At 41.9% G+C, this 22,477-nt stretch overlaps 1 protein-coding gene across 1 annotated transcript in view; it reads left to right on the top strand.

Annotated features, from left to right (window-relative positions):
* Positions 1-22,477, top strand: part of adamts17 (ADAM metallopeptidase with thrombospondin type 1 motif, 17) — a 686,029-nt gene that overhangs the window by 393,977 nt on the left and 269,575 nt on the right. The window contains exons 12-13 of the mRNA XM_043677648.2: positions 7,018-7,163; positions 13,305-13,471. Of these exons, the coding sequence (XP_043533583.2) occupies positions 7,018-7,163; positions 13,305-13,471 (313 nt within the window). The remainder of the gene's footprint in view (positions 1-7,017; positions 7,164-13,304; positions 13,472-22,477) is intronic.

The raw sequence follows: 22,477 nt of genomic DNA, 5'->3' as shown, positions 1-22,477 counted from the left end.
TATGAGGAGAGTTTGAGCAGAGTGAGCTGATCTTCTTTGCAGTTTGGAAGAATAAGAGATGATCTTTTTGAAACATGTAAGATTCTAAGGGAACTTGACAGTGCGAATGTTGAAGCGATAGTTCCCTTCCTGGGAGAATCTAGAAGTCCCCACCAATCTGCCTGCTGCAAATGCATCAGCCCACCGCAGTGTCAGTAAGAATGATCACTAGACATTGCTTGCAGAGATAAAATCCTGTCTTCACACTGAGGATCCCTCTATCATATTGTACAGCTGTATTAACATGCTAAATGGGATAAACTTTGAACAGATCTAGCCACTTAACATTGGGCATCCATGATACATTGTTGGCCATTGGCAGCAGCAGAATCTCCTCCCAAAACAGTCTGCATGCTCATGTCCTGACATGACGGTTAAGCCAGGGGATTAACTGCCGTGATTGTTCAACCTGGTTTAATGGAGAGTGCAGAAGGTCCTGACCCCTCAGCCTGGTCTAAACATGGGCTAAGAGTTGAGTTCCAGAGATGAGGCGAGAGTGACTTCCTTGGACATCAAACCTGCTTTTGATGAAGGCATCAAGGAGCCCTCATAAAACAGGATTCAAAGTAAATAAGGAAAAACTTTTGATTAGAGTCATATCTGACACAAAGGAAGAGGTTTTTGGAGGTCAGTCATTTCAGCTCTAGGTCATATCTGAAGGAATTCCTCAGGATATGTTCGAGGTCCAACCATCTTCAGATGTTTCACTAATGACCTTCCCTCTACCATAAGGTCAGAAGTGGGTATTGGGGACAGTAGGCAGGATTTAGTAGAGGCCGACTGGGTGAGCCTGTTTGAAGGAAAAAGAATGATTGGAAAATGGGTGGCTTTTATAAGTGTGATATTAAAAGGCCAGGGACAGTATGTCCCTATTAAGGTGAAGGGAAAAGCTGGCGGCTTTAGGGATCCTTGGCTGACAAGGGTTATTGAGGCTCTGGTCAGGAAACAGAAGGCGGCAACATTGGGTTTAAGCTATCAGGCTCAAGTGAATCTCTAGATTACATTAAAAAGATTACATTACACACTTCAGAGGGTGCACTTCAGAAGAGCAACAAGAGGGTATGAGATGGATCTGGCAGATAAGGTTAAATACAATTCCAAGAGGTTCTAAAGCTATATTAAGAGTAAAAGGGTGGATAAGGAGAGAATAGGTCCCCTTAAAGATCAGCATGTGGAGCCACAGAAGATGGGGCAGGTTTTTAATGAGTATTTCTCCTCAGTGTTTACTGAGGAAAGAATCATGGATGTCAAGGAAATAAGGGAAACAATTGGGATGTTTTGAATCATACACATATTACCAGAGAGATGGTGTTTACAACCTTAAAGCGCATTAAGGTGGATAAATCCCCTGGGCCTGATCAAGTTCATCCTCCAATGTTATGGGATGCTGGGGAATAGATTGCAGAGATCGTTAGCCACTGGTGAAGTTCCAGAAGACTGGGGGGTGGCTAATCTTGTTCCATTGTTTAAGAAAGGTAGCAAAGACGAGACAGGCCATTGAGCCTGATATCAATGGTAGGCATATTGTTGAAGAGGAATCAGAGGGACAGGTTCAACCAAAATCTGGATAGTCAATATATGATAATGGATAGTCAGCACGGATTTGTGCATGGAAAATCATTTCTGACAAATTTTGTAGAGTTTTTCAAAGAGGTAACCATGAGGATGGATGAGGATATGACAGAGGATGTTGTCTATATGGACTTTAGTAAGGCATTTGACAAGGTCTTGCACAGCAGGTTAGTCATGAAGGTTAGGTCTCATGGGATCCAGGGAGAGCTAGCTAATTGGATTCAAAATTGGTAGGAAGCAGAGGGTGATAGTTGAAGGTTGTTTCTCGGCCTGTAACTAGTGGTGTGCTACAGAGGTCGGTGCTGGGACCTTTGTTATTTGTTACGTATGTACACGATCTGGATGTGAATGCACAAGGCATGATTAGTAAGCTTGTGGATGGCATAAAATTAGGAGGTATTGTTTAGAGCGAGGAAGGTTATCAAAAATTACAGAGGAATCTTGATCAGATGGGGAATTGGGCTGGAGCTTGGCAAATACAATTCAATACAGATAAGTGGGAGGTGTTGCACTTTGGAAAGTCAAACCAAGGTAGGACTTATACAGTAAATGGCGAGGTCCTGAGGAGTGTTGTGGAACAGCAGGACTGAGGAGCACAAGTATAGAGTTCTTTGAAAGCGGTATCACAGGTAGACAGGGTGGTAACGAAGTCATTTCGCATGCTGGCCTTCATTGGTTGAGGCACTCAGTATAGGAGTTGAGACGTTATGTTACAGTTATATAAGTCGTTGGTGAGGCCGCACTTGGAATATTGTGTACAGGTTTGGTCACCCTGTTATAGGAAAGATACAATTAAACTGGAAAGAGTGCACAGAAGATTTATGACAATGTTGCCAGGACTAGCAGGCCTGTGTGAAAGGGAGAGGTTGGCCAGGATAGGACTTTATTCCTTGGAATGTAGGAGAATGAAGGGTGACCTTATGAGGTTTATAAAATCATGAGGGGCATAGATCGGATGAATGCATATAGTCTAGAGGGCACCGGTTTAAGGTGGGGGGACGATTTAGAAAGGACCTGAGGGGCAACTTCTTCACGTAGTGTGTATATGGAATGGGCTGCTAGAGAAAGTGGTTGAGGCAGATACAATAGCAACATTTACAAAACATTTGGATAGGTAAATGGATGGGAAGAGTTTAGAAGGACATGGACTGAATGCAGGCAATTCGAACTAGTTGAGTGGGCACCATGGTCAGCATGGACTAGTTTGGGCTGAAGGGCTTGTTTCCATGCTATATTACTCTTTGACTCTACTCTATGATTCTATATTCAAATGCAACAAAATCTGGACAGAATCCAGCTTTGGCTGACGAGATGCGAGTCCCATTAGTTCTACACAAGTTCCAGGCAATGACCATCTCCAAAAAGAGAGAATCTAACCATCACACCTTGTCATTCAATGGTTCACCATAGTTGAATTCTGCCCCTATCAACATCATGGAATTACCATGGACTGCGAACTGAAGAGACCCTCCATAAAAATACTGTTGCTACAAGACCAGATCAGAGGCTAGAAACCCTGCAGCAAGTAAATCACCATTCGCATCTCAAAGCCTGTTCACTATCTACAAGACTCAAGTTAGGAATACTCCCTACTTACCTGGATGAGTTCAGCTCCAACAATGCTCAAGAAGCTCAACACCATCCAGAACAAAGCAGCTTGCTTGATTGTCACCATATCTGCATGCATCCACTTCCTCCATTTATGTAAACTTATGTTCAGTAGCAACAGTGTGTACTATCCACAAGATGCAATGCAGAAATTCATCAAAGCTCCTTTGACAGCACATTCCAAACTGCTAACCACTTACACCCAGAATGACAAGAGCAGCAGATATATGGGAATATCACGACCCATAAGTTCCCCCTCTAACTTGCAAACATCCTAACTTGGAAAGATATTGTCATTCCTTCAGTGTCGCTGGCTTAAAATCCTGGACATCTCTTCCTAAAAGTATTCTGGGTCTGTAGTTCAAGGAGGTATCTTATCACCATCTTCTCAAAAGCAACTAGAGATGGGCAATAAATGCTCACCCAGCCAGTGCTGCCCATGTCTCGTCAGTGAATAAAGAAATTAATGATTTATTAGAAAACAAGAATTATTCAGCAAAACTGCAAAGCTTGTTAACATACACAGTTTGAAATATGAAACTATAAATATAATCCCTCTACTTAACACCCACCCACACACACACACACTCTCTCTCTCTCAGTTCTCACATTGAACTTAAAGGCTTTTTCAGAAAGACGGATGCTAAGCTGGGTAGTTTCTTTCACTCAAAGTATGACCCACATGAAATCCAAACCATCTCCAAACAAAAGCCCAATCTGTCTTTCCTAATAGGCATTATCTCAGTCATGTGGTAGGTCTAAGCAATTAGCTTATGCCATGTGATTTCTGACAAGTTTCTTTTTTAAAAGCCTCTGTGACCAAAGTGAACTTCCAGTAACCTTTAACTTATGTTCTGGTTTCTACCTGGAACTACAAATGAGTCGCTGTCCACAATCCTTTAAACTTGTCTTTCTCAAATGTTTCCTTACAAACTAGACTAAACAGAAAAGTAAAAACTATGACACAGTTACAAATTAATTCTTAATCGCTGTTTACATGTAACCAGTACAGCACAGAGCAACCTCGAGTGACAGTCCTAAATTGATTGTCGGCATAATTCGTTACATCCATGTTAGTTAGCAGGTGTTATCCAAGCATGCAATCACATCTAATGTTGGACATCGTGTTTTCAATTTTGCAGGCGCAGGTTGATCTGTTATGATCAGTACCTTGCTTGTTACAGACAGCTGAAGGAATATGCTGTTTAATGAGATCCGCCAGTCTTTGGGATGTACAATGTATATTCCTAACATCTTACTGAGCTCTGAAATTCAAATGCTACACTGAGAATTCATGTGATTTGTGTTTGTGACTTGACAACAGAATCCTGATGATGGAGAATTGGAAAAACTACATATATAATTCACTAGGTCCTGTTCTTTTCAGATGGGAAAGCATGTAGACACATTTGTACCTATTTCAAATCAACAAAATAAGTGCCATTCTCTGGGCAATGCTTTGACCAATCAATCAATATGCCTCATTTAAAATTTAAACCAAGTTTGGCATGTCCTGAAAATTATATAGACTGGAAAGACAGGAGCATAGGAGGTTGAGGGGTGACCTTATCGAGGTTTATAAAATCGCGAGAGGAAGGGTTATTTCCCGAGAGTGGGGGAGTCCAAAACTAGGGGACATATTTTTAAGGTGAGAGGGTAAAGATTTGAAAAGGACATGGGGGCAACTTTCTTTTTACAAGGAAGAGTAGTGTGTGTGAAATGAACTGCCAGAGAAAGTGGTGGATGCAGGTAGAGTTACAAGATTTAAAAGTCATTTAGATAAGGTCATGAATAAGAAAGGTTTGTAGGGATATAGGCCAAATGGGATGGTAGATGGGATTAATTTGGTTTGGTAACATGGTTGGCATGGACTGGTTGGACTGAAGAGTCTGTTTCCATGCTTGTGTGACTCTCTGACTCTGTGACTGTCAGTTCTCATGAACAGTTGCATTCTGCATGACAATGTCTCTATGAATCCACTGTCCATCCAATCAGTACTCTTCTGTTTTCCCCTTACTTCAGTAATTCTTGCATTTTGTCCTGATGAGTGGACGATGGAAAACTTTGACAAAACGTGCCTTTTTCAGCAATATTCAAGTTCTGTAATACCAAACAGCTAGTTTTATATAAAGAGAGTGACTCAAGTAAGCATTTGTCTTTTAGAGCATAGAAAGCAGAAATCCTGATGGGAATGAGAACATTGCCGTGAGACTTTATCCAAGTGTTTCTTAACAGTAAAAGACACAGTTATCATATCTGAAATAAATATTAACCAAGAGTTGTAAGATTGAGGAACTTGCAGCAGTTATTATCAAGTAAAACAAACATTGGAGCAACCTGAGGAGCTAAGATCCAGCAAATGCCCAGGACCCGATGGCTTCCATCCTAAGGTTCTAAAATTATTAACTCCAGCTTTAGTGGGTATATTAGTTGCAAGGTTCCAAAATTTCCTAGATTGTAGAACCAAGAAGGGAGAGAGAAAGTTGTAAACTACAGGCTGGAAAGCATTAGAATTTATTGGTAAGATAATGTTCACAATGCATTCGGGATGTCACCGATCAGACGGAGTCAACATGAATGTACAAAAATGGAAATCATATCTGACAAATTGAGTTTTTTGAGGATATAACTAAGGTAGGTAAAGAGGAACCAGCTGAATACCAGAATTTCCATTAAGTATTGACAAGGTGTCAGGCCAAAGGTTACTACATAAGGTAAAGTTCTTGGGTGTAATATATTTGCATGGTTGGAGGATTAGTTAATGGAGAAGAAGCAGATTACAAGAATAAATTGAGTATTATCAAGTTGGCAGACTGAACCTAGTGATCACTGATTGCATTTCATCCATTTATATTCTGTATTAATAACTTAGACAAAGGAGCTGTGATGTTATTACCATGTTTGCTCATTGCAATGCTTCAAAATAGTGACAGCTGATCCATTGAGCTAAATCATGCTCTGAGTGATGATATCTTAATGATGAGGCTGAGGAGTAGTAGAGAAGGAAAGGAATAGAAGAGAGTCTTGCACTCCCATCTCACGACATCATGGGACATCTTGCCCCATGTACCCAAAGATCAGTGCATTGAAAATTGACCTGTTCAGCCATCTGAAGACACATTGGGAAAAGCTTGTGACCTGGGTAGATGTCTTCCTTGAATTGAGGATCAATCAGTGACAATTCATGTTAATAATGATGCAAAGCATAGTGGGAATTTGGGAAGAGTTACAGATAGGCTGACTGAATGGGCCAAAGATTACAGATTGAGTATAATGTGCAGAAGTGTAATCTCATATGCTTTGGTAATGAGAAGAGAAAAGAATATTTCTAAAAGGCATAAAACACCTTACTGATGGTGTTCAGTGACTGGAGTGTACTTGTACAGAGAACATAGAAGTTAACTTGCAGATACAGTAATCAATTAGAAAGGCTGTTGGCTATTGCTGGAAGGGGCCGAAGTAGAATACTAAGGAAATTCTTCTACAATTGTTTGGTGAGAACACCTATGTACCATTTGATCTTACTTGTTCCCCCAAATTGCTGTGGAAACAAGGGGCTCAGTGGAGCTTCTGAGACTGAAATGGCTTTTTTATCAGTTAAGTATATCAAGGATATTTATGAAGTAAAGGATGTTAAATGAAATTGAAATACAGATTGGCCATGATCTGATTGAATGGTGGAACGGGGTTGGAGGCCTTGATAGCTTCCTGTTTCTGTGTTAATCACTGAGAATGTGATTGGTAAACAGCTGGTGAGGAGGTGCAGTTTTTAACATGTACTTTCTGCTGTGATTTAAGTGGTGCAGAGCTGGGGAATGTGTCAGTAAAACACCAATTCCAGAACATGTGGATGGAGACTGGAGTACTTGGAGCCAGTGGAGTATGTGCAGCCGGACATGTGGAACAGGAGCCAGGTTTAGACAAAGAAAATGTGACAATCCCCCGTAAGTAATTTTGACACGTTCTACTGAACAATATGCTGTAACTTATTACTGTACTGCTTTACCAGGAGGTGCCACCTTTTACCAGATCATATGCTAATTCTACAAACACTTGGCAATGCTTCAAAATAATTACATATATTACAGGAGGAAAACTTATGTCTCGTATCAACCAGACACAATTCATGCCTTGTGTAGGGGTAATCTTCCTCAGTCACTACAGGTGTCAGGGTGCTATTTCCCCTTTCAGGAACCATCTTTGGAAAGGATGGCTTAGAGAAAGAAGTATTATTGCTGTCGGCTATAACTGAAGGCCAGAAAAAATATTTTAAAACCTTACATCATTGAATTTATAACGATGTCCGAATTAATAGTTTCTTTTTATGAAATTTCTTTTTCAAAGCCTGTTTAAAATATATTTTATGAATCCTTTTTCTCAGTATCTTTAGAAGTTTTCTTCTTCAGTTAGTCAATGGACCTCAGAAGCCAATGGAGTCTCTCTGTAGTCTCCACCTGTATTTTGGAGAGGAGGAGAATCAGGAGACCTTTCACTGAGATGCAATCCCAATCAGGTCCTTACACTGACAGTCACACCTCCTTCTCTGAAGATCCAAGTGGGCTACTTCACCCTGACCTTGTCAAGTCCCCTTAGAAAGCAATAGCTGAGTTGTGCAAGTTTCCAGAGCACTCATATAAGTGTCGAGTGCTTGTATTACAAAGCTCTTCACAGCCTGTTAAGGTATATCATATTGAAAGTATTCAAAGTCTATCTGAATCTGTAATGAAGATTCACTGAGGAGAATTGGAAAGCTTTTCATGGATAATAAAAAGAGAATTGCGAACAGTTTAATGCACAAAGATGTCAGCAATAAATCCATGGATAAGAAAATCCAGTTTTATAAGTTAGGCATATTGCTCACTTGCTTAATCAATCAGATTAAGGAAAGTGCTTGAAGACGTTAACAGTATGTTCTGATTGACTTCTCAGTTACGTATTAGTTGTCAAGCAGGCTGCCTTGAAGAACATGCATAACGTTGAGTTGTAGATCTGTCAAAGCATGTTTTGAGAAAAGTAGAGTAAAAAAAAGAGTTATAACCAGGGAGGAAATCCATTCTCCATATGTTTTGCATCAGGTCATTTCAGTGATGACAGTTGTGTCTAGAATCATAAGGTATGGGCATGATCTCTCTGTGGGCCAGGCTTTTAGTGCACTTCTAGCATGGCTAGAAGTGTGCATTTCAGATAAGATGTTAACCCTCAGTTCTGTTTACTTTCTCAAGATGGGCTAAAGGTTCTTATTGCATGTTTTGACAATTAGGAGTCCTCTGGTTACCATTCAAACCCTGGCCAATGCCACCAAAAACATCAGTTGATATGGTTTAATCTGTACCTTGTGTGAGTTGACTGTGCACAAATTGACTACTGTATTTTCCTGGATAACCGTAGTAACTGTACTTTAATAGGAATTAGCTGGTTGTGATATGCCTTGGGACTTTTATCCCAACTCTTTCTCTAAACTTAAATTACGTGACAGCTTTTCCAAATGTGTTACTGTTTATATGAATCATTTTGTTATTGTTGAAGCTTCAAGGTATGTATCAGGAAAAGAAATGCTTTCAATTGTACAAACATTTACTGATCAATTATTACTTCTCCAATTTCTAGTTTTCCAAGTTGATCTTTTCAGCTCTCTTTCTGTGCTTACTGATAGTTGAAATTCAGTCTGTGTATATTCAACCAGCAATTTTTGCTTTCCACGTTATTTCAGAAAAAGTTGAAGAGTTCACATTTTGCTTTTGTTGATGTTTCATTAAAAAAAACTAATTTTGGCGCTCTTGTTGCTTTCAAAAATTGGTTTCCTTCAAGATTTCTCCCGTAATAATTTTCCATTGTTACCTCATAATGTAAAAGTGAACCACAACTTGAAGCAGCATGGCACACAGTGTTTCTGTTAATTAATGAACATATTCTAAAACTTGCAATTCCTGCTGAAAATGAGGCCAGTTTCTTAGCTGAGTCTAGGCAGCTGATGATACTGGTTGTGGTGGTATCTGAACCCTGGGCCTCACACAGAGGCAAGCAATTAACAGAAGATGTATTAGACTAATGCTGGAATGGTCAGATTGTTTTGTACGGAAAGACTGGACAGACTAGGCCAGTATCCTCTGCAGTTCAGAACAGTCAGGGGTGATGTAATTGAAACAAAAGATTTTGAGAGGACTTAACCATGGCGATATTGAAGCATTGTTTTCTCTTGTAGGAGAATCTAGAATGAGGGGTCATAGTTTAGAAATGACATGGTGCCAATGAGGCAACTGTTTTTTATCTAAGGGTTGAAAGTCAAATAAAAAAAGAACAACACGGCACAAAAATAGACCCTTCGGCCCTCCAAGCTTGCACCAAAACATTTTGCCCTTCTATACTAAAATTGTTTTCTCTTACAGGATCCATATCCCTCTATTCCTTTCCCTCTATTCATGTATTTTTTTCGGTGCTTCTTGAATGCTGCTATTGGGTCTACTACCCCCACCTCCTATGGCAGCATTTTCCAGGCACTCATCAGCATTTCTGTGACAAACTCACCTCGCACATCTCTTTTAAGATTTGCACCCTCACCTCACCTCCCCACACCTTGAACCTCTGACCCCTAGTAATTGACCCCTCCACCCTGAGAAAAAGTTTCATACTTTCTACTCTATCTATGCCATTCACAATCTTATAAACTTCTATCGGGTCGCCCTTCAACCTCCTGCATTCTAGTGAAAACAAACCCAGTCTATTCAACCTTTCTTCATAGCTAAAATCCCCCATACCAGGCAATATCCTGGCAAACCTTTACTTTACCCTCTCCAGTGCATCCATATCTTTCTGGTAGTATAGTGACCAGAACTGCATACAATGCTGCAAGTGTGGCTTAACAAAAGTTATTTATTTATTTAGTTAGTAGGAAGTGGGTATCACTGCCTAGCCAGCATTTATATCCCATCCCTCGCTGCTCTTGAGAAGGTAATGATGAACTGTTTTCTTGAACTCCTGCAGTCCACCTGCTGTGTTTTGACCAACAATGCCATTAGGGAGGGAATTCCAGGATTTTGACCCAGCGACAATGAAGAAATAATGGTATATTTCCAAGTTAGGATGGTGAGTGGCTTAGAGGAGAACTTGAAGATGACGGGGTTCCCAAATAACTGCTGCCCTTGTCCTTCTGGATGGAAGTGGTCATGGGTTTAGAAGGTGCTGTCTAAGGATCTTTGGTGAATTTGTGCAGTGCATCTTGTAGATAGTACACACTGCTGCTATTGAGTGCCAGTGGTGGAGGGAGTGGATGCTTGTGGATACAGTGTCAATCAAATGGGCTGCTTTGAGTGTTGTTGGGGCTGCACTCATTCAGGCAGGTGGGGAATATCCCTTCACACCCCTGACTTTTGCCGTGCAGACAGGCCTTGGGGTGTTAGGAGGTGAGTTACTCGCCACAGTATTCCTAGCCTCTGACCTGTTCTTATAGTCACTGCGTTTATGTGGTGAGTCCAGTTGAGTTTCTGATCAATGATAATTCCCAGGATGTTGGTAGACAGGGATTCAGTGATGATAACACCTTTGAATGTCAAGGGGTGGTGGCTAGATTGTTTCTTGTTGGTGACAGCATTTATGTGGATCAAATGTTACTTGCCACTTGTCAATTCATTTTCACTAGAATGCAGGAGGTTGAGGGGCGATCTGATAGAAATTTATAAGATTGTGAATGGCATAGATATCATCCACTTTTTTGTAGCATTTGGACATGGACTGCTTCAGTGTCTGTCGAGTCGCTGTGCAATCATCGGCGAACATGCCCACTTCTGACCTTATGATGGAGGGAAGATCATTACTCACTGCCCCTTCCAGTAAAAACAAGCATGCTATAGGTCTTTTTTACGACCTTATCTACCTGTGTTGCCACCTTTTATTGTGGACCTGCATACCCAGACCCCTTTGCTTATCAATACTCCTCAGGGTTAAATCATTCACTGTATAATTTCCACATGTACTCGACTCTCCAAAACGCATCACCTCACATTTGTCCAGATTAAATTCCATCTGCCATTTTCCTGCCCATGACTCCTGCAGTATCCTCTGACAATCCTCCTCACTATCATCAACTCTGCCAATCTTTATATCATCTGCAAACTTACTAATTAGACCAGCCACGCTTTCCTCCAAATCATTTATGTAGACTGAACAGCTGAGGTCCCAGCGCTGATCCCTGTGGAACACTACCAGTCACAGCCCTCCATTCCGTAAAGCATCCTTCCACTACACCTTCTGTCTCCTATGACTACGTAAGTTCTGAATCCATCTAGCCAGTTCACCCTGATAATATCTGACATCACCTTTTGTACCAGTCTGCCACGAGGGACCTTGGAAAAGAGTTTACCGAAGTCCATGTAGACAACAACAACCACTTTTCTCTCATCAATCATTTTTGTCACCTCTTCAAAAATCTCGATCAAGGTAGTGAGGCATGACCTCTCCCGGACAAACCCATGCTGTCTATCGCTAATAAGTGCATTTTCTTATATGTCTTGTCCCCGAGAATCTTCTCCAATAATTTCCCTACGACCAGCATGAGGCTCACAGGCTTGTAATTTCCTGGATTATCCCTGCTACCCTTCTTAAACAATGGAACAATATTGGCAATTCTCCAGTCGCCTGGGACCTTACCTGTGGCCAAAGATCTGTCAATGCTCCAGCAATCTGTTCTCTTGCCTCTCTCAATATTCTGGGATTGATTCCATCAGGACGTGGGGACCTTATCTACCTGAACTTCCTTTCTTCAAATGCAATGGGTGTAGAATCTTTCAAGTAGAGATAGATCAATTCTTGATTCCTAAGGGGATGTGCAGGAATGTAGAGTTGTGGTTAAAATCAGTCGTGACCTTACGGAATGGCACAGGAGGCTGAGAGGACCAACACTTGTTCCTTGTTCAGCTTTGACAAAGGGTCAGTTAGACTCAAAACGTCAGCTCTTTTCTCTCCTTACAGATGCTGCCAGACCTGCTGAGATTTTCCAGCATTTTCTCTTTTGGTTTCAGTTTCCAGCATCCGCAGTAATTTGCTTTTATCTTTTGACCCTTGTTTCTTGTACATATGTTGCAAACATTTCCAATAGATTCTCAAGTTGCAGGCTTTTGTCTTACAGGTAGGATGAATATATTTTCTTGTAAGTGTGTCTTGATTTCTTTTTGTTTCTTACTCCCATTGACATGTTTCTTATCTGTTTCCGAAGGATGTTTACTATCATAGAGTCATCGTCATAGAGATGTACAGCACGGAAACAAACCCTTTGGTCCAACCTTTTTTACTAGTGGTTTTCACCAACTGTTAATTGTTTGGTTGTTTTCATATATTCATGTTAATTTTTTAATAGAAATTCTGCCTGCTGTCTATTGGTCTGTGCAATGTATGTCTTGTTTCAATTAATATAAAATCTCAGGTCAGTGACTATCAGAGGAGATCAATCCATGGGATCAGGGCTTGTCACCCACTGTAAGATTTAGTTTCTTAAATCACTTAGAATACTATAGATAAACTTGCTAAGAATTTAACAGAAATATTATTTAGTAGGTGTTAGCAAGTACCTGAGAAGATTTTTAAACAAGTTTCTTCTACTCGCACACGAATTAGGGGGACCTAATTGAGGTATACAAGATAATGAGAGGCATAGATAGAGTCGATAGCCAGAGACTATTTCCCAGGGAAGAAATGACTAACACGAGGGGTCATAGTTTTAAGCTGGTTGGAGGAAAGTATAGAGGGGATGTCAGAGGCGTGTTCTTTACACAGAGAGTTGTGAGAGCGTGGAATGCATTGCCAGCAGCAGTTGTGGAGGCAGGCTCATTGGGGACATTTAAGAGACTACTGGACATCCATATGGTCACAGAAATTTGAGGGTGCATACATGAGGATCAGTGGTTGGCACAACATCGTGGGCTGAAGGGCCTGTTCTGTGCTGTACTGTTCTATGTTCTATGAATAATAGCTGCTATTAACATCAAGGGACCAGGAATTTGATAGCCTAGGAGAGGTGCCAGAATGATGCAGGGTAATTGATCTTGTCCCGCTAATCATCAGTTTGGTGATACTCTGTATCTTGTGCTTACCAGTCCAGGGCCAGGAGGGACAAACTGCCAAGGAGCCAGTGTGGAGCACAAAGTGTGTGAGAACTTACCTTGTACCAAGGGATTGCCCAGTTTCAGGGATCAACAATGCCAGTCTCAAGACAAGCAAGGTCATATGAAGAAAAAACACTGGACTGCAGTCCTCAACGATGGTGAGCATATGTTAAAAATGCTTCTTGAGTGAAGACCATTTCAAGGCTGAAGGATTAATAACCAAGTGCAGACTAAAAGTTACTTCTCCGCGTAAACTGCTAAAATATAAATTTGCATTAAATTTTACCTTCCTCTCCTTCATGCTATGTACCAATGCACTTCATAAAAAATGAAGTGTTGTTAGGTTACAGTAACATTAATTTATGGGCTAACACAGTGGTTAATGCCTACACAACAAAGTCTTACAAATAGTAATGAGAAGAATTACCCCACACTTCATTTTGGTTGTAGTGTTTTGAGGGGTGAATGTTGATCAGAATGCTAGGAAAAGCCCCCTACCCTTTTGTGAATCATTGAATTAGGTTTATTATCACATGAACTCATGTGAGTACAATGAAAAGCTTATAAATCGCTGCTTATGGTACCATCTTAGGTACAAAGCAGAAAAATAAGAAAAACAAAGTTTAAAAACTTATACATTACAGTCATTCTTATTAAAAAGTGGAAAAACAAGGCAAGACTGTTCACCGTTCAACAACACAGTGCATAAGCTGGCCATACTGGGCTCACACTCCTCACAAAGGCTCACTGCCCTGGGCTACCTGCTTGTACACTTTCGCTGGAGTCCCGCTCTGGTACTGCTCCAGGCACTGAGTCGCTTCCGCACTCCGGATTTGAAGAAGCCGTGATGCCGCTGCCCGGGGACACCAGCCGCCTCGTATGGCCAACTACAAAAATCCCCAGAGTCTGCCATTGCTGCCACTGCCTCAATGGCCAGTTTTGAGAAGGTAAGAGCTGAAAATGTGTTGCTGGAAAAGCGCAGCAGGTCAGGCAGCATCCAAGGAGCAGGAGAATCGACGTTTCGGGCATGAGCCCTTCTCCTGCTCCTTGGATGCTGCCTGACCTGCTGCGCTTTTCCAGCAACACATTTTCAGCTCTGATCTCCAGCATCTGCAGTCCTCACTTTCTCCTTCGAGAAGGTAAGTAGAGAAAAGAAAATCTGAAAAATTGCAAGAGAAATAATGAGAAAAGGAGAAAGATGAGCAGATGCAGTTTGGCTCAGGAGTCCTCCTTCGCTGCCATCTTGGACAGTATAATCAGATTGCTTATACATGCTTGAGCAACATGTCAATAATATTGCACTGCTAGATGAAGCTGTGAACATAACATCACATGGCATAAAGTCAAAAGTCACATGACACTGGGTTATAGTCCAACAGGTTTATTTGAAACCGCCAGCTTTCAGAGCCCCCACTCTTTCCTCAGGCAGCTAGTGACAGCGAATACATCAGACACAGAATTTGTAAGTAAAAGATCAAAGGGTCATACAACTTATGCGATTGTATTAAACAAATCTAGTTGGCTATTAAGTCTTTAATCCGTTAGATTGGAGGGGTACAGGTTTTGATTGATTAATATGTAAACCCCAGAATTTCTTTCAAGTCACTGCCCCAAGATAACTTCAGGTTTTATCAGAATGAAGGTGACACCCCTGGTCAGACAATGTATTTTAGATGTGAGGTCATGTTTCAAGTCTGTTTGTATCTGACCCACTGGTTTTATTTCCAAAGTAGGAATTTATAAAATGCCACATTGTCTACAGATCGTGCACTCTTTGAACAAAATAGAATGTATCTGCAAATACAAATTCACCCCATATATTTATATGTGTGTCTGTATGGGGGAGAGAGAGAGTGTGAGAGGGTGTGTGTATGCGAGTGTGTGAGGGAGAAAGTGTATGTGCGTGCATGCTCTTGAGAGAGAGAGAGAGTGTGTGTAGATATGCATGTATGTGAGTGTGAAGGGTTATATGTATGTGAGAGTGTGCATGCGTGAGTGCGAAGGAGTACATAACTGTGAAAGTATGTGTATATGAGAGAGGGTCCGTGTGAGTGACTTGTGTGAGAGAGAGAGTGTGTGTGTGTGTGTGTGTGTAAAGTGTGGTGGGGTCACCTGTAGTGCGACATGAACCCAAGATCCCAGTTGATGCCACCCCCATGGGTACCGAATCTGGCAACCAGCCTCTGCTCGGGCACTCTGCGTTGTTGCATGGCCTGAAGTCTACCTTGAAGGATGGTCACCTGAAGGTCCGAGGTTGAATGTCCCTGACCGCTGAAGTGTTCTTGACTGGGAGGGAACATCCCTGTCTGGCGAATATTGCGCCATGTCCATGCATTTGTTGCTGTAGCATCTGCTTGGTCTCGCCAATGTACCATGTCTCGGGACATCCTTGCCTGCAGCGTTTGAGATAGGTAATGTTGGCCGAGTCACATGAATACCTGCCGTGTACGTGATGGGAGGTGTCCCCATGTGTAATGGTGGTATCCGTGTCGACACTATGACACATCTAGCAGTGGTTGCCATGATAGGGTTGTACGGTGTTGTGGTTGATGTTGCCCTGAAGGCTGGGCAGTTTGCTGTGAACAATGGTCTGCTTAAGGTTTGGCGGTTATTTAAAGATGAGAAATGGAGGAATAGGGAAGGTCTTGGCGAGGTGCTCATCATCATCGATAATGTGTTGCAGGCTGTGAATAACTTGCTGTTGTCCCTCTGCTCTTGGGAAGTACTGGACGGTGAAGGGTATCCTGTCGGTCATATCCCATGTCTGTGTCCGTCTTCTAAGGAGGTCATTACCGTTTTTCGCTGTGGCACATTGGAACTGGCGATCGATGAGTTGAACGTCGTATCCCATCTTTACGAGGGCTTCCACCAACGCCTTCAGGTGTCTGTCATGTTCCTCCTCATTTGAGCAGATCCTGTGTATATGTAGGGCTTATCCTTAGCGGATAGCTGTTTGAATATGTTTAGGGTGGAAGCTCAAAGTGCAGCATCATGAGGTTATCCATGGTGTTGCAATGGAGTGAGGTACTGAGGTGTCCATCCTTGATGGAGATGCATGTGCCCAAGAATGAGATTATAAAGAGTAGTCCATGATAAGTCGGATGGTGGGATGAAACTTATTTCTGTGATTCCTCGCCATGAATCCAAAGGAAAAAAATGTTGTCAATGTATCTGGTGTAAAGCGTTAGTCAGAAGTCCTGTGCAGCAAAGAAGTCTTATTTCAATTTGTGTTGGCATATTGGGGTGCAAACTTCATCCCCATCGCTGTTCAGTGTGTCTGGATAAAGAACTGGTTGTCGAAGGTGAAGACGTTATGGTTGAGGATGAAGCTGGTGAGTTGTAGGATGGTGCCCAGTGATTGAGATGTTGGTGCTGAGTATTGAAGCTGTTGCAGTGATGCCATCATCATGGTGAATGCTGGTGTAGAGGGCAGAAATCTCCATTGTGACGAGGAATGTACCTGGTTCCACTGGTCCATGGGTGCTGAGTTTCTGTAAGAAATCTGTAGTTTCACGACAGAAGCTGGGGGTCCCCTGTACAATGGGTTTCAAGATACCCTCAACACACCCAGAGAGGTTCTCACACAGGGTCCCATTGCCTGATATGATGGAATGTCCTGGCGTGTTGGCTTTGTGTATCTTCAGAAGGCAGTCAAGTCCCCTACATGAGAAGTACACGGGATGAGAGTGCATAGGGGTACTCTGAAGGACTGGATCGAAAGTCTTGATCAACTGTTGAGTTCATGAGTATGTTTTTTGGTCAGATCAGCAGGTGGTTGCCTGTAGTGTTCCAGATTGATCAGTTGTTGGAATTCTTCTTTGCAGTTGTCTGTTCTATTTTGTATGACGATGGCTCCTCCTTTGTCTACTGGTTTGATGACAATGTTGTGGTTATTCTGGAGAAAATGGATGGCATTGCGTTGTGCTCAGGTGACGTTTTCTGCTATCTTGTGGGTGCATCTGATGAATCTGGTGTTCCAACACTTCCTGACGGTTAGCGCATACATGTCCAACCTGTGTGAGAACCTCTCTGGCTATGACAAGGGCATCTTGAAACATCCAGGGAACCTCCAACTTCTGTCGTGACACTACAGATGTCCTGAAGTAATTCAGCTCCCATGGACCAGTCAAACCACGAACATTTCTCATCAGTCTGGACGTTTCAGCTGTCTACACCAGTATCTTCCAAGCGATGGCACCGCTGCAACAGCCTCAGTACTCAATACCAATAACGGCCAATCTCCAGGCACCATCCGAACTTATCCACTTCTTCCTCAACCACAATGTCTTCACCTCAGAAAACCAGTTCTTTATCCAGACACATGGAACAGCCATGGAGACCAAGTTTGCACCCCAATATGCCAACATTTTCATGCACAAGTTCGCAGAAGACCTTTTTGCTGCACAAGACCTACAGCCAGCGCTTTACACCTGGACATTTTCTTACTTTGGATTCATGGTGAGGAGTCACTGAAACAATCACAGTGATATCAACAAGTTCCATCCCACCACAGACTTACCATTGACTACTCTTTAGTATCTGTCTCATTCTTGGACACACGCATCTCCATCAGGGACGGACACCTCAGTGTCTCACTCGACGGATAACCTCAATGCTGCACTTCTTGGGCTTCTATCCTACACATATTAAAATAGCCATTCCCTATAGACAAGTTCTATGCATAAATAAAATCTGCTCAAATGAGGAGAAATGCAATGAATACCTGAAGGTGTTGAGGGATATGATGCTGAACCCATCGCCAGTTCCGAAGTGCCACAGTGAAAACCGTAATGACCTCCTCAGAAGACAGACTTGGGATATGACTGATAGGATACTCTTCATTGTCCAGTACTTCTCGGGAGCAGGGAGACTACGCCATGTTCTTTGCAGCCTGCAACACGCTATCGATGACGATGAGCATGTCTCCAAGATCTTCCCTACTCCTCCACTTCTCACCTTTAAACAACTGCAAAATCTTAAACAGACCATTGTAGCAGCAAACTGCCCAGCCTTCAGTACAACATCGACTACAGCACCATATGTCCTTGTCATGGCAACCACTGCAAGGCATGTCAAAGCATAGACGTGGATACCACCATTACACATGGTGATACCACGCACCACAAGCCCGACAGGTAATCATGTGACTCAGCCAAAGTTGTCTATCTTGTATGCTGCAGGCAAGGATACCACGAGAATTGGTATATTGGCAAGACCAAACAGATGCTGCAACATTGGATGAATGAACACCATGGAACGATAATCAGACAGGGATGCTCCCTGCCAGTGAGGGAATACTTCAGCGGTCAAGGACATTTGGCCTTGGATCTTCAGGTAAGTGTCCTCCTAGGCAGTCTTAAGGTCATGCAACAACGCAGAGTGGCTGAGCAGAGGCTGATAGCCAATTTCAATACCCAAGAGGACGGCCTGAACTGGGATCTGGGGTTCATGTCACACTACAGGTGACCCCACCACATTATACACTCTCATACACACACTCCTATACAGGGAAACATACACACACACACACACTCTCTCACACAACCACATACACACTCACACGCGCTTTCACATAGATATACTCTCTCACACTCACACACTCCCTCTCAAGCATGCACACACACACCCACAAACCCACACTCTCCCCCTTTCCCTCACACTCGCACTGTCTCTCTATCTCTCCAACCCACAGACACATGCATACACGTATAAATCTATAGGGTGAATATGCATTTGCAGATTTGTATTTGCAAATAAATTCTATTTTGTTAAAAAAGCACCTGATCTGTAGACAATCAATCAATGTGGCAGTTCATAAGTTCCAACTTTGGAAGCAAAACCAGATACAAACAAACTTGAAACATGGCCTCACACTTAAAACGCACTGTCTGACCAGAGGTGTCATCTTTATTCTGATAAAACCTAAAGTTATCTTGGGGCAGTGACTTGAAAGAAATTCTGGAATTTGCATATTAATGAATGCCCAGCCTTCAGTACAACATCGACTACAGCACCATATGTCCTTGTCATGGCAACCACTGCAAGGCATGTCAAAGCATAGACGTGGATACCACCCTGCACCTCCATTCTAACGGATAAAAGACATAATAGCCATCTAGGTTTATTCAAAACATTTGCATAAATTGTATGACCCTTTGATCTCTTACTTAGAAATTCTGTGTCTGATGTATTCTGTCTCACTAGCTTCCTGAGGAAGGAGTGGGGACTCTGAAAACTTGCAGCTTCAAGTAAACCTGTTGGACTATAATCTGGTATCCTGTGATCTTTGACTTTGTCCACCCTAGTCCAATACTGGAACCAACATCATCAGATGGCTTTACATTATTTAACTCAGAACATCTCACAGAAACTAGACTTGCTACCTAACTCCTCATCTTTTAATGCTAACATTAGTCAGAATTGGAACATTCTGGTCATATTTAGATCAGGGAGCCCTGTGCAAAGTTTCATTTGGAATGCTTACATTTTACAAAAGTATGATACTGACCGATAATCTGATGTCAATGTTCATACCAGGAATTGTGAGAAGATATGTTTACAATAGTTACTTTAGAAATGATAGCAAAATGATTACATAAGCATAAATGGTGTCAAGTAATTGGAAGGATCTTGAAGTTATTTTATATCTGAGTCATATGACAACTCAAACCAACTTTTGGTGTTCTTCATGCACAAGGGGCTCATGTAATAACTAACCAGGTGGTGTTTAGACTTTTCCCTCCCACCTCAGCCATTATTATGGAAGGCTGCATGTGGTCGGTGCTGAGGTTGGTGGAGGCTTCTGTGTCCTCTGGATTACAACTCATAACGTCACTCACACTTTCCCAGACACATTCTCACAGATACATATTCCTTCGCTAACTCTCTCATCAAGCAGTCACTTTCATACCATGCAGTCTCACTGTGAAACTCTTCCTTTCATTTACCCCTTTACACTCACAGACACACAGTCTCTCCCTCAATCATCCTCACAATCACTCATTCAGTTACTCATTCCCAGTGTCAATCATTCCCTTCTCCCCTGGTCACAGGGCCAATCTGTGGGAATGGATTAGGGAAGCAATTAAAATGGAGTGGCTTCATTTAAGTTCCATTCTCTCTGATTCACCATTTTAACAATATGGTTAAGGTAGTGGATGAGACCCCTACCAGTGCGTTCTGCTGTTTAAGGAATAACTGCTGCACACCCTGCATATGGAAATTATGCGTCTTTGATGCCTGGACTCATGCCCTCCTTAAATGGCAGTCCTAGCCAGTACCTCACCTCTCACATACATAACTTTGTTGCCAGCAGGCAGCAATCAGCCCAGTTGCTGCTCACACAAATCAATCAGCAGCTGCTATTTTCTGCTGAAACTATCTAAGTCACTCTAAAGAGATGCAGCAGTTAAGATCTGCCATACCCATGCTGAAGTCTGTAAAAAGGGGTTACATGTTTCCACCATGAGTTAAAGTTGCCTTTGGGTCTCAAACCTGTCTGTACTGGAACTGATGTCAGTCTGTTCACTAGCAGCTCTCCTGTCACATGGCAACAGTGTGGTTGAGGAATGAAGCATGTACTGTGTGTGGTCAGGGTTATAAAGCTGTGCTGATATTACTAGCACTAAAGAAATAGTTGCTAAAACTGTCTCAGCAGTGAGCAAGAGGAAACCGTAAGAAATAGGCTTCCCACTAGGATTTGTCCAGTGTGTTTAATTTCCTTTCCAAGTTTCACACTGACTGAAGCTAACTGTTTTCAACACTTCAACTTTTTTACAAGTCCTGAAGCACAACTGTGCAAACATGATGGATTGGTGCTGCATAAATTGTGATGAAAATTCCATCTTTATTTCTTTCTCATATGATACTACTTTTCAACTAAAAGTTATACACCAGAAGAAAATGTTGTCCCTTGTAAATTTTCATGAGTTGAAATAGTCTGTGAGTCTGTTGGAAAAGAGTGAGAGAGTTGCCAATGTGGAAGCACAGGGCATTGAGCCAGAACCCTTGCAATATGTAGAAGGCAGCAAAATGGTTTCAAGGTGATCGGCCATTTGCCAAATACTTCTTTCCTAGAAACTTGCATAACTTAAATTTCACATGTGATGGGGCAGGGTTTGGGGATGCTACCGGTGTATGGGGAAATCATTTCCACTTTCCCCACTGAATAAAATCAATGGAAATAAAAAAATCAGTCAGTTCCTGGAACCTGAGGTTAAAAATTAGCCACTTGAAAACATTAATTGATGGAAGTGGAATTGGGAAGCAAAATAATTGGCCAGTTGGATGGAAAGGGAGCTGTTCCTGTGCTGTAAATTCTATGTAAAATACAACTTCGGACCAGGGGACTAACTTTTAGGTCAGAAAGAAAAGTATGAGTTAGATATGATCTAATGGCATGATTGTAATAGGCAAGATTACAGTGAAAAAGGAGGACATTCCAATGAAGTTGGACGTTGTTCTGTCCCAGCCTCTATGTTATGAAGGATTAGCAATGAAAATGAGTACTAGAGTATGTTGCAAACTGGCCAGTTGCTTTGTTTTAGAGCTCATAAAAACTGGAAAGTTGGCAGGTATAGTTTCCAGCCTTGACTCTGCATAATAACATGTTTAAAAAGTCTGAGTCGAGCCAAAATAAGAGAGATTTAAACTTGGCAGTCATTCAATTCGACCAGAGAAATAAGGAATGCTAGCATTTTTGAGTATGACTTTCCTCTCAAAGTACAGTGCTATTGAAATTGGCTTCCCTTCACACAACAAGCATTAGGCTCAGTCCTTCACAAGCCAGCCCCACCCTTATAATAACTCATTTCAAGATCGTTTTGCCCATCTAGTCAATTTATATTGGAATGCAAGGAAGCATGAGAGGTCATTGTGGTGAAACCAGGCAGTCAGTCCCAAAGTTCAAACCAGAGACTACAATGCCATTTATACTCCTCGGTGCGTTTCTCTGCAGGAATGCAGAGCAGTAAGGAAAGAGCGAGACCATTCTGCTCCATATGATCAGTTTCAGATTTGACAAGTGAAAGGCTGTTTACTGTCCTGATTTATCAGAAGAGCACAAAATTTGGTCCTATCTTGCTATATGTGGAGAATAGATGAATTGTACACTACTTAGATCCAGCATTCTAAGTGATTTATTTTGCTGTGAATAAATGTGACAG

Source organism: Chiloscyllium plagiosum, unplaced genomic scaffold (assembly GCF_037043375.1).
Source record: "Chiloscyllium plagiosum isolate Xiang-an unplaced genomic scaffold, Cpla_swu_hap1 HiC_scaffold_39, whole genome shotgun sequence".
In the NCBI taxonomy this organism is placed as follows: Eukaryota; Metazoa; Chordata; class Chondrichthyes; order Orectolobiformes; family Hemiscylliidae; genus Chiloscyllium; species Chiloscyllium plagiosum.
Note: the sequence above shows the minus strand (reverse complement) of the source record. Positions and strands in the feature narration are given on the sequence as shown.